The following is a 12,922-nucleotide window of genomic DNA, read 5'->3' as shown; positions in this document are numbered from 1 at the left end:
TTTAAAAGCCTTTTAACAACTCCCACAACACAGCGTCCAAGTAGGAACACAAACTGGGGATTGAGATCAGCGTGGAATGGTCATCTTTTAGCTTTGAAGCTGTGCCTGCTCTGTTACACTAGTCTTACCACGACTGTATAACACAAGCAATCCAACTTTATTTAAATAACCCTCCTTACAAATTGATTGATACTGGGAATCGACCTCGGGTGTATTGAGGCCGGGTTGTTTCTGTGTGTGTGATGGTGATGACATCCTTCCACTCTCCTCTCACAGATCCAGCAGAGGAGACAGGAGTTGGAGCAGGCCTTGGCTGTGAGGAACACCTAAACACCCTGTCAAGGACGCCTCTCTCTCTCTCTCTCTCTGCACTCTTCATCTGACCCCAGACCTGTGTTTTTGTGTGTTGTGTTTTTTTTTTTTTTTTTTAAATCGCTGTTGTACTGACCTCTGGCCCATCCCCCAATTGCATGTGTCCAAAACAAACGTCCCTCAATCTGTTCAGCTCTGACTGACGGAATGTCTCTCTCCACACTCCTATGACCACAGGCCTTCGGCGGACATTTTGTTTCTCAAAAGAACCCACTAGCATATCACTGTCTTTCCATAGAGACTAGAGGTCATTGTACCAGCTGCCTGCTGAATGATCACTGTTTTAGATCCTTCTCATCTCAACCAGATGGACTTTTCTGCTGAGTCATAGTGCCCCACTGCGTCTCATTCGGATGAGCCCAAAGTGGTCGTTTGTAACCCAATGTTTCAAGTGTGACTCACACACAGTGGATTGTGCCCATTGTTTTAGTGTATCATTAGTGGTATTGTTCATGTGAGCAATATGCTCCAAGTGTGCATGTGTGTTTTTGATGTGCGGAAACCAAATTTACACCAGCAGAATGAAGATTACTGTATGAAGTAATGGGTCGGGGGACTGGGCTAATTTCCCTTCTGAAGCCCAAATGTTGAGGTCTGTCATTTAAAAAATGAACTTGTTCAAGGAAGGCAGCTTTCATGAATGAGATTTCCCCCCACTATTAACTAATCAAGACCCAATCTAAGATGAGTTTATTTGTTCCACCTTTCTACCGTAATTCCCTTAAACAATGTAACTGTAAAAGTAGATCTCTGTATAAGTGAATATATTCCATCAGATTAAGTTAAAAGGGACAAGGATGAATAAGACTCATATCTGTTGACCGTAGAAGATGGACGTTAACGTGAGGAGGTAACGGTAGGCACAAGGCGAAGTAATGTAGTAACACTTGGCGGCCATAGCGTGGCGCCCTGCATGTTTTTACACAGACTAATTCTCTGTAACACAGAGCACCCAGACAGACTTGTCCCCTGAAGGCATTTCTTGACCGCAGTAAATTACCGTGCAAAATGGATTAACGTTAGTGGTTAAATGTTTGTGTTGCTATTTTAGACAGATATGTATTCCAGGGGCTCAATGTCCTGCCATAATAACTGTACAAAAAGTCATGTTTGGGAAGAGTATTAGCTACAGAACCCTCTCAGTGCTCAAATCAGTGTTTTTCAATGTTAACGAAGGACACATTTTGGGATATGGTGTGAGTAACCAACACCATTTCCTATGTTGAAGAATCATGGGGCGGGCAGTGAAAATGCAGCCTGACAAATGTTGTCCCAAAACTTTTAGTAATCCTTTTATTCTAAATGAATTGGGAAATAGGGCTTTGTTTCATTGTATTTTTTTTAGTTAACATTTATTGTGAACAACCAGTCTGAAGTGGATCTGTCTGATGGCATTTTGTCCTTGAACGTTTTGACGGAGTCACCAAAGGTCTCGATGAACAGTATTAGAATGGTTCAAATGGACAATGAATAACGATTACCGTGATTTTGTCTAAACCCGATAAAGCTACATTACCAGTTGATATTGAACAAGGGTGAATAGGACAAAGTTTTTAAAGGAAACCTCTGAATGTAAATCTTTTTTCATTATTTTTTTTTTCAGGGAGAGCACTGTTTGTGTCAGTGTGTTTGGTTTAGTGAAGTGCGGGACATGGGGTGGGAAGGATCGGGGTCCATACGTTTAAAGCTGTAGGACAGGGGTGCTAGTGTCCCTCTGTGTACACTTGAGGGAAGGGTGTGGGGGAAAGTTATTTTAGGCCCTTCTTGTTGAGTTTTAATATGGCAGAACCACAAAATGTAATGCTGGGAGTGATGATACCTCCCTCTCTCCCCACCCACAGGGAACGCCCATCTCTTTAACTAACTTCCACAGCAACTCAGTTCTGTGCCCTTCTACAGTAGTTTTGTGCTTGTGATGGGAGAAGCCTTCTCAGAAATCCGTTTCTGAAATGAAGTCAACACTGCTGTCTTCTGTAAGGTTTAGTCACATCAAAATTGTGTCCATGTTACATCTCTTTTGTGTCAACATTTGCTTCAACGTAGCTGAGACCTAACTCAGCATAAACAAAGAGGTTGGATTTCTTAAAGACCTATGCATGCTGCATGGACAGGTTTTATACATTCAAAACAGGACATGTAAATACTCTCACAAATGCATGGAAGTGGATCTGGAGAGCAGTGGATTTGACACAATTTCTATGTCGAAGGGGCCTTTACTGAACATTTGCTAAAAACCTGTGTGCTACCCAACCAGCATAGATGTTATCTGCATAAGAGTTTTTGTTACTACAGGTTACGTGTATTTCAACCGCACCAAGCATGGGAGCATAATCGTTGTTGTATTCAATTATGTGTCAATCAATACTTGTGTTTGACCCAGATTGGTCTTGTATGGTTGGCAGTCATGGAACATTATTGACTGTAGGGCTCCCCTTTCTGGGCAAATTAGAAACTACAACTCGCGGACGCCGGAAACCTTGTGTCATCTGACTATAGACTGTACCTAAACTGTGTGCTTCTCTCTCTCTCTGACTAAAACCATTGATATTGGTCTACCCGAAATGATAGGTGGTAACCTCAGTTTCTGTGCATGACTTTGTCATGAGGAGTGCCCATGTTCCTCACAGCTCTCTTTCCACTGCTACACCATTTTGTCTGTTGGTCACCACCATGGAGATATAGCTCTCACGTGTGCAAATGTTCTGGGTTACCCCATTCTACAACAACAACAAAAAAATGAAGAAAAAATAGAAAAATGAAATGATGAAACTACAGCTGTGACTCAGTGAGACAGCCTGGATGTAAATAAAGAAGCGCTTGCCAAAGTTTGTAAATGCCATCAGGTCTGCAATGTGTGGTTTATTGCCAAGTCAGAGGTATGGGCCTTATCCGAAGATCAAATGTTTTGATTTTTCATGCTGATCAATGGTCTAAATATGTCTCCTAGAAACATCAAATTGGAAAGACCAGAGGTGGACTTGACTATATTCCATAGGTTTCAAATTAAATGGAATCCAGCTGCCCAGGGGGCTTTATCAATATGTATCTTAGTCTAAAAACACCTTCATACACTACTGGGCTAAATAGTCTTTAGGTTTGGTGAGAGGTATAACACTTACATTTTTTTGCCAATAAGCTGACTGATCAAAGTCAGAAGGGAGTAACACTTCCAGCAGTCCTCGCATGAGCAATATGTCGTTTTGAGATGGCAGACAAGTGAGTAATTGTTGTCCGTGTCTGAACAGGTGACGTGCATGCTGTAATGCTAACCTACAACGTCAGCGCTAGCTAGCTGCTGCAGAAAGAAACTCTTTCACCCCCCCCCCCCCCCCCCAAAACCCTGGCCTGACATCCATTTCGCCCCCCAGTGCAATCCTCTCCCCCCTGCCCAGAGGGAGGAGACAGAGAGACTGTCAAGTGACCTATTCAGTGCTCTGAACCACCCCCCACCCGCCACACTATGGAGAAACAGCTCCCCCTCCCTGTTGGACTGTGGCCAGGTAGACAGAACCCACCCTGCTAGGGCATTCTGAATCTGCACTCCCTTCCATGAGACACGTGTGTAGAGAATTCCATCCCAAATCCAGGGAGGCCCGGGTAGGGGTGGAGGTTTACTGACTTTAATGTGGGGAGGCAGATTCAGGCTTCAGTACAAACTGTACATTGCCTCAGGTCACAGCTATAGAGGCAACCAGGAAGAATACAGACTTCAGAGCTATATGATTGGAGGAATATCAACCACTTGAATCTACACCCTCTAATAGCTTGTCCTTGGCTCGCAAACCCTCAGTCCTGACTTGCAAAGCATGCATCACTATTGTCATTGTTGAGGCTGCAGTTCTCAAAGACAAATTGTTTTTATTTTGTCTTCCTAATTGAAACCCCACAGTAATGAAGCTGTGTTTCAAACAAACCTTGAACTGCACAAAAGATAGATGGCAAAGGAAATTGCTAGGTCTGAGATTCCACAATAACATAAGAAACGAGTCAGAATGCGACATCTGCCTTTAATAACCGTAGAAAAATAAAAAACAGACCACATTTTCGAGGGAATGAAACAAACTACACTCTACAGGTTTGACATACTGAGCAAACTAAGTGTAAATTGAAAGACACATAAGACACTTAATTATCTTTAATTCCAGTATTCGCATCATAAATCAGTACAGTCATGAAGGAAGACATATAGCTCATAGTGACTTTCTCAAGGCAAAACAAAACATTGGAAACAACAGACATAGGGCTGGGCAAAATGGCCAAAATATCTTATCACGATATTTCTGCATTTCCTGCACTCGTTTGTTATCATTTACACACTGCCACATGGGGCTGCATGATATGGGCAAAAAAATATAGTCCTAATTAATTGGTGAACTGTTGGAATCATGGAAATAGAATGATTATTCTAATTCTATAGTTGGAATATGGTGGACAGTACTTTGAATACATTGTTGTTTGACATGACAATGAATGAAAAAGCCAGGGAGGAATTATTGTGACATGGTAGGAACCAAAGTGTTGATCAGTGTTTCCCAGTGGACCCTAATGTTACATTACATGTTTTCTCTTACTTCATGTAGTTAGCTAGCACTAGCTAACATATTCATGCTTCTCCATCTCTGATTTAGAAGATACTTTTGCATAAACAACATGCTGAACTAGGCCTATACCAGTACTGGTATCAGGTTTTATTAGCTAGCTACGTTTTCTCTGAGTACATTTATCTAGCTTACTAGTAAGCTAACTAGCAATTAGCCCAAACACTATTTAGCGTCTCTCAAAAGACAAATGACTAGTTTGCAGGCTGTAATATACAAAAAATAATGTAATTATAGAACTTTTGTGGATTTATATTAAGCAAAGTGGAAATCACTAACATCTGGTAACATCTGACCATGCAGACAAAGTGAACGGCACAGCATTGACAGCCAACAGTGACAGGGATTGGCAGGGAAGCACATGGGGAAGTGGCATGCAGGAGAAGAGAGACAACTCAAGTAGCAAACGGAGTAAACTATAAAAACTGACATGACACAAGCCAGAGTGACGTATCACAAATACCGTTATAGAAGATAAAGTATAAACACAAACTGGTCCGTGCATCAATAAAAGTACATAGTAAAATACAGTATACTGCCCAGCCCTAAATAGATATCAATGCTGTTCATTGTTCATTCATCACCTCCCAATAGAGCCTCTCCTTGGACTACCATTGGTGTGAAAGCACAGAGTTCTGTTCGCCTGCACACACAGTTTGCAGGAATACACGTTGTAACATTGCTCATCAGTCTTCGCAGGCCTAAGATTGCACATGGGTCCTTATTCCTTGGTCCTTAGGGATCCGTCTGAAGATTAAGCATCCCATAACATGCCTTGTCTAAAAGTCGAGGCAGTGTGGTTGAGGTTCATAATGTCATTAGATGGTAGACCTACAGTATGGTGCATTTCCACTGTCAGGCACTGCACCAGTGTTAGGCCCATAGATGTTGTCTTCTGAGGCCTGGTCCAGAAAAGTCTAGCGTGACACCAGTGCTGCAGTGGAAGAGCCCCACTAGACCACCTAGGTGCTGTTGGCCTGTTCCTGCTCAAACAGGGCCATGGCCAGGTGGGATCGTGAGGCCAGGCCCTCCAGGTTACTGAGCACACAGCGGTGGTAGATGTCCTCACTGAAGCGCGGGTTGCACGCCCGCCGCACATACTTCTGCACTAGCGCTGGCTCCACCGCCCGGAACACGTGCAAGCCCGAGTAGCGCACAAAGATCTCGTACACGTCCATGCTCTCCAGCAGCTCATCGTTGTCTAGGATGTCGGCGGCCATCTTGGTGCGCGCCGCCATGTAGTCGGCGTTGTAGAAGCAGGCCTCTTCGAAGACGTGGCGGTCGAAGCGTCCGTCGCGCAGCGCCTCAGCGGTGAAGGAGGAGGCAGCTGAGGGCTGCTGGTCGCGGTACACGATAGCCGGGCTGAATTCCTGGAAGTGGATGGGGAAGAACACCTGCCAGTTGCTGATGGCGTTCATGCGGCAGCGATTGAGGAAGTCAGCGTTGACCTCGGTCCACACCGAGGCCAGGAAGAAGAGCGTATCCACCGGGTGCTTCTTGGAGATGATGTCCATCAGCTTGACTTGCGACGGCACCTCCGTCTTCACGCTGATCCAGGGGATCTTCACGTCACCGTAGCGCTTCTCCACCTCGCCAATCATGGCCTTGATGCCGGCAAACACGTCAGCCTGACTGATCCGTTGGGCGTCGAAGGGGTCGTAGACAAACAGGAAGGTGAGCAGGACGTTGTCATGCGTGTCCAGAGTGTTCATCACGTACATGTCCAGGAAGTTGCTCACATAGTCCTGCTCGTTGGCCGTGACTGGCAGGATAACCTGCACCCGGGTGGCCTCCGTCACGTAGGGCATGGGGATGATCTCGATGGTGCTGAGAGGGCGGAGCAGGCTGACCCGCTTGGCGATGACCTGGTTGTGCCCCTTCTGGGTGAAAGCCTCCAGGGCCAGGTCCAGCACGTACTCCATGCCTCGAGTGGGGTCGAAGCGCCGGTAGCCGTTGAGCAGATGCCGTTTCCTGAAGCGCAGCTGGGGCTGATAGCGCTCGTTGAGGCGCTCCACGGCCGTCTCCAGCACGGCGCTCACGTCGGCCCGGTCTGCGCCACGCAGCTCACACTTGGGGGAGCTGTCAGGGCACGAGTAAATGTGTTCCTCTGTGAAGTACTCCCAGTTTATGACCTCGAATCGCGTTTTGGGCCTGAAAGGGGGGTTGACCCCGATGGGCCAGGTGGCCCCCGCCTTCCCCTCTGGTGTCAGCTCACTCAGGTTGTTGATCTGGACCTGGTCAAGAGACAAGAAGAGACAACCATGATGAGACAACGTATCATAAGCATCTATTAAAATGTATTTTTCTTCAGTATTAGGATATTCATGAACAATGTAAAAGGTAGTCCTTTTAAGGCTTAACTTTAATGGTATGACTTACACCTTGGTCAGCGTCTCTCAAAGCTTATTATAAGGTTATTACAAACAATAGTGTACAAAACATTTTCCATGACAGACTGACTAGGTGAATGCAGGTGAAAGCTATGATCCCTTACTGATGTCACTTGTTAAATCCACTTCAGTCCGTGTAGATAAAGGGGAGGAAACAGGTTAAAGAAGGATTTTGAAGCCTTGAGACAATTGAGACATGGATTGTGTATGTGTGCCATTCACTGGGTGAATGGGCAAGACAAAATATTTAAGTGCCTTTGAACGGGCTATCGTAGTAGGTGCCAGGCGCACAGGTTTGAGTGTGTCATGAATTGCAAGGCTGCTGGGTTTTTCACGCTCAATTCCCGCGTGTATCAAGAATGGTCCACCACCCAAAGAACATCCAGCCAATTTGACACAACTGTAGGAAGCATTGGAGTCAACATTGGCCAGCATCCCTGTGGAACGCTTTCGACACCTTGTAGAGTTCATGTCCCAATGAATTGAGGCTGTTCTGAGGGTAAAAGGGGGTTTGGGGGTGGGTGCAACTGAATATTAGGAAGGTGATCCTAATATGTTGTATTTATGTATTGTATGGCGTGTATGGTATTAGGGAATCATGTGAAGTCTGTTGTATATTGTAGGCTATTTTCTGTGGAGGACAGTGTGTGACTTGATACTTGTAAAACTGACTTTTCTTAATTTATAGATAAATCAAGTTTTAGTGAATAAAGTTAAATAAATAGATACATTTTTATTAAATTCAATTACAAAGTTGAAACTTTTAAACTGACAGATTGTTTACAAAATGATGAATTTCACCTCGAAATTTTTACCTCAACCGGTCGCCCCACACATTGACTCTCTGCCGGTACCCCCTGTATATAGCCCTTCTATTGTTATTTTACTGCTGCTCTTTAATTATTTTTTATCTCTTTCTTTTGGTATTTTCTTCAAACTGAGTTGTTGGTTAGGGGCTTGTAAGTAAGCATTTCACTGTAAGGTCTACATCTGTTGTGACAAAAATGTGACAAATACAATTTGATTTGAGATAGGAATTTCTGCCTAGGTGTAGATTTGTGGAAATTGGTGTGGTATGTACAAAAATGTTACATTTGCACGCTGGACCAGTAAACCAGTCAAACCAACACCAGTGACAACTCACCAAATAGCCTGAAGCATAGAGAGAGCATATCTAATCCCATTAAACAACACCAACCTGCAGCTGCTGTATCTGTAGGTAGGTCCAGTCCAGTTCGATCTGGCTGAAGCGTTTGTGCAGGCGGTACATGAGGCTGGGTTCTGACACAGGGTGGACCGTGAAGGCATTCTTAAACTGGGCTCTGTCCTCTCGCTCTGGGTCTGCATTCTTCCCCAGCTCAAAGTAGCGATACGTCATCTCCTGTAGGTCACATGCAAACAGCGGGGAGGGAAATGTTAGCCATCTCGCAGGCGAGACAACTGATGGGTGTGGTCAAAGTACTGTAAATCATGATGACATATCAGCATTGGATTCATTGATAAAATAGACAGCTTATCATTGCAAACTCTATTGAAAAACTCTATAAACATGTTTTATAACGACGTCTCAGCTGTGAGTTTACCTGGTGCACCTCTACACAGCTCAGACCCAGGTAGTCGATGATGCAGCGGCCCAACCACTCGTCAGGCCTCACGCTGAGGATGTCATTTCGGCAGGTGTCCAGGTGGGGCTGCAGGCGAGCCAGCAAGCTCCGGGAGAGCAGGTAGCCGTAACCCCCGTGGCAGTACCTGGCCCTCTCCTCCCCACCGATGAACTCCTCAGCCCGGCCCATGTAGAGGTCCTGACCGGCGCTGAGGTGGCCCACCAGCTCGGCTAGCCTCTCGGCCTGCATGTAGGTGTCGTCCTGGGCCAGGAAGAACCAGTCGTAGTCCAAGCCGTAGTGCTGGTGCAAGTGGCGCACCGTCTCGTACATCAGCCACACAGGCCGGTCGTCGCCGTGGGCCACCACCGCCATGCCGTGGGGGACCTTGGGGCTGCGCAGGCCCGTGAAGAAGAAGGTGCGATGGAAATGGTGGGCCACGGTGCGGTTCACCGCCACGGCCAGCGTGTTAAGAGTGGCCCGCGAGGTCAGCACACCCACCAGGAGGCGTTCTCGGATTCCCAGTTCAGTGTGGATGTAGCGCGTCCTGATGAGAGGAGAGTGGCGTTCAGAGGGACTTTCACTGTTTCAAATCAAACACTCAATACTGGGCAGAGCTGAGCGATTTATTTTATTACATAGATGGAATAAGGAACAGCCATATCTTACTGAGTATTTTTTTAAACGCTCAACTCCATTACTATGCAATTACTTGTCTAATGTACTATTTAACAATAATATGCTCATACATAGGTGTTACTACAATGCTATTAATTCTACAAGAAATGTACCTGTTTTAAGTCAAAATGGATAAAAACAAAAAATGTCATGGTAAATATAAGTTGTGAATGCGCCTAGTGCCTATTCTTGTCCAGTTGGCTAGGTACTGGAAGAGAATGTCATTGAGTTCATTGTTGAATTTCAGAGTCTAGACTTAACTCCTACCATCTGCAAGAAGTAAGGATTTTAGGCTATGACCAAAGGAGATCATAGTCATATACAATAGGCATCACAATTCTTCAGTAAGGCCTTTCATAAAAGAAGACGCATCAATGAAATTTGGTCATTCTGAGTCATTCTGTCCCATGACTGTACTTTGAAAACATTCTAAGATCATTAAAATGGTGGGCTCTTCAGACACTCCAGGCTAACTGGTTAATTACAGTAAATCCCAGCCAATAATCAGCTTTAAGAGGCGATTCGGAGAGACGCGAGACAGTAGGATTATTAAACCGTATGGGCTTTTTAAACAAATCTTTATAAAGCGGTGAAAGGTCAGCAGTGGTCTAATAGCATTGAAGGTGTATTTCCCTTCTTTGGGGGACCATTTCATATAGCCTAAGAAATTGTGTTCTGTTCCCTAAAAGTGTAGGGCCTACATATTCTACTGCGTATCCACCCTAGAGTGGTTTAGATCCCATGTGAAGGGAGGACAGCTTAAGCCTATTAAATGGGTGAACAAACATCAAAAATCCCTGGGAATCAGACAGTGGCCTACAAAGGCCTTCATTTTGGAACAAATTGTGATGCATCTGTAGCGAGCTTCATGACTTGCCTCATTTACATATCAATTAAGAATTTGGCAATGTGGGTGGGTTGCATAAGCGTTAGTTAGCAGGAAATACGACCCAAATGCCTCTCACTGGGGTGCATATTTTCTGAACACAGTTATAAAAGAGCATTTCATAAAAGAGATCCAACAGCTCTGCATATATTATTGAGACACATTGAAGCAGTGCCTTCCATTTGCAAACTGTCTCTGAAATCTAATGGTATGATAGGAAATGCCCAAAATGCTCACCTGAGGACCTTCTTGTGTGGTTTGTTGGGGTCCTTGTGATATGGTACGATGCGGGGCTGGAAGTCCTCATTCCCAGGACCACCTCTCTGGTCCTCTGGGGGGTCTCCCCTATTGCTGCCCAGGAAGAGACCCCCATTACCCAGTTCATCTCCACACGAGTCATCTGTGTCTCCCTGGGTCCAGGAGACCATCAGCAGGCTCAGGCTGCATCCTAAAGAGAGCCCCAGGATAAGGGGAAGAGCAGGCCTGAACACGGCCAGGAAGGAGGAGAGACGCATAGCGAAGCGGTGGACTTGGCTGTTGTCAATAAAGTGTTATGTGACGTTCCTCTGAGGTTTTCTATATAATGATTTGCAGAATGCTGTTCCAAAACCATGTAATGACCCTTCTGGTGAAGTGCCAACCACTTTCAACTTTCAAGTTAGATTCAGTAAAGTGTGATATACTTATTTGGCACAATCCTGGCTGTTTTTATTGGTGACTATTGCACCATGGATTAGATGGCTTACTACATCCTTATCAGTGCCATTTGAAGATAAGGTCATTAGCTACAAGGCCATTACTAGAGAATAACTGGACAGTGGACAGACAGTTTTATTGACTGACACTCTTCAGCAGTCAATACCTACTGTACTAACAATGGGCTACTGTCCCATAATAAACGACCTAGCTAGTTAGTTAGCTAGCTGGCTAACCAATAACAAATTGCAATGGGCTTGCTATTACTTTCTTAATTAGCTAACTGACTGGCTAATAATGTCCTAATTAGTCACATACAGTGAAACTATTGTAGTTATTTAGCTAGTTCAAAACAAACCAGGGATTTACAACGTTGAATTCATATTTTAGATATCCTGACAAAACAACATTCATGCATCGGTATCAGCTAACGGTGTTGGTCCTCCCTCCTTCGGTCTCTCCCCAAAACAAAGGATGTTCTCCTCTCAATTTTTGTTGATTCAGTCGCAGTTATCGATGTTTTGTCTGTAAGTTGTCGGAGATCAATCACATTCCATGTCAGAGTTATGCACGGAAACACATCATTATGCCTGTTCGTCAAACGATGGCTAGCTACATTAGCCAGGTAGCTTACCATGTCGACCTTTTTTCCTCTACATCAGCAACTTCCTCAAAGTGAGTCATTCAACGCCTCCACGAAAAGCATCTCTGTCAAATCTTCATGAATTCATAAAAACAACTACTGGTCCGAGAGAAACCTTGTGGAACGCGTGCGGTGCAATGGAATATGCATTTTGGTCTCATCTGCAAATCTTGCTTCTAATTCTGCATACATCTGGTGATGTGATTCAGTGCGCTCCACTCCACTGCTTCCCCAGCGTAATATTCTGGCAGACACGTCATCAGACGTCTGAAGAGGAGATCTCTGTGATGAGATGAAGGGCCCTTCAAGTTATACGTACTTCGTCAATCAATACCAGACCAGGGAATATTTGGAATGCTTCATTCTATTGTATAAATGTTATTGCATTCAAGTTAATGCATGCACCCAGAACAGTTGTGAGAAAAACTTTGGGGGGAAACTAATCATACCAACCGGACGGCAAGTCGCCTAGTGGTTAGAGCATTGGGCCAGGAACCGAAAGGTTGCTGGCTCGAGTCCCTGAGCTGACACGGTAAAGATATGTCGTTCTGCCCCTGAACAACGCAGTTAATCCCACTGCTCCCCGGTAGGCAATCATTGTAAATAAGAATTTGATCTTAACTGACTTGCCTAGTTAAATAAAGGTTTAATTTTAAAATAGCAGTGAGCTTTTGTGACATAACTTTGATGACAGTCAGTAGTATACATTTTAGCCACAGAACATCTGTTATCAGCTATAATGACAGGGTGTGCAAAATGTTTGGATGACAATTTAGAATGCTTTACTGCAATTACATTAGTTTGTAGCTAATTACATAGTAATTACCCAATTGAGGCGGGGTCAGCGCTAGCCCCGCTCGAAGGAAAGGCGGGTTGTATGTGATTCAAACCTCGTACATATACAGTGATTTGCATAGTGGCCTATAGAATGGGTGTAGTAAAAGGCCAGCAACACTCCGTATTATTCATTTCCCCATGAAACACCATATATAGATTATGCTTTTGCTGTTAAACACAATAAAAATCGTCATTTTTCCAAATTAAGTATATTTTGAATA

General features: G+C 44.5%; 2 protein-coding genes across 8 annotated transcripts in view; one reads left to right on the top strand and one right to left on the bottom strand.

Moving 5' to 3' along the window:
• LOC135517441 (SWI/SNF-related matrix-associated actin-dependent regulator of chromatin subfamily D member 3) overlaps positions 1-3,211 on the top strand; it is a 50,479-nt gene extending 47,268 nt beyond the window's left edge. For all 5 annotated transcript variants that reach the window (XM_064941735.1, XM_064941737.1, XM_064941736.1 and 2 more), the window contains one exon: positions 277-3,211. In XM_064941735.1, coding sequence (XP_064797807.1) covers positions 277-330 — 54 coding nt within the window. In that variant the 3' untranslated portion in view covers positions 331-3,211. The remainder of the gene's footprint in view (positions 1-276) is intronic.
• Positions 3,212-4,359: 1,148 nt separating this feature from the next.
• Positions 4,360-12,908, bottom strand: chpf2 (chondroitin polymerizing factor 2). 3 transcript variants are annotated; one of them, XM_064941727.1, is made up of 5 exons: positions 11,856-12,908; positions 10,763-11,746; positions 8,944-9,508; positions 8,559-8,741; positions 4,360-7,204 (listed from the first exon to the last, which is right to left on the bottom strand). In XM_064941727.1, the coding sequence occupies exons 2-5, from the start codon at positions 11,038-11,040 to the stop codon at positions 5,933-5,935; spliced, it is 2,298 nt and encodes a 765-aa protein (XP_064797799.1). In that variant the 5' UTR covers positions 11,041-11,746; positions 11,856-12,908; the 3' UTR covers positions 4,360-5,932. The 3 variants fall into 3 exon arrangements, with proteins under 3 accessions (XP_064797799.1, XP_064797798.1, XP_064797801.1); XM_064941726.1 differs by having other exon boundaries at positions 10,763-11,008; XM_064941729.1 differs by having other exon boundaries at positions 10,763-10,973; positions 11,856-11,915.
• Positions 12,909-12,922: the final 14 nt, after the last annotated feature.

The sequence above is a fragment of the Oncorhynchus masou genome, chromosome 28 (genome assembly GCF_036934945.1).
Source record: "Oncorhynchus masou masou isolate Uvic2021 chromosome 28, UVic_Omas_1.1, whole genome shotgun sequence".
In the NCBI taxonomy this organism is placed as follows: domain Eukaryota; kingdom Metazoa; phylum Chordata; class Actinopteri; order Salmoniformes; family Salmonidae; genus Oncorhynchus; species Oncorhynchus masou.
This window is presented reverse-complemented; position numbering and strand designations above follow the sequence as displayed.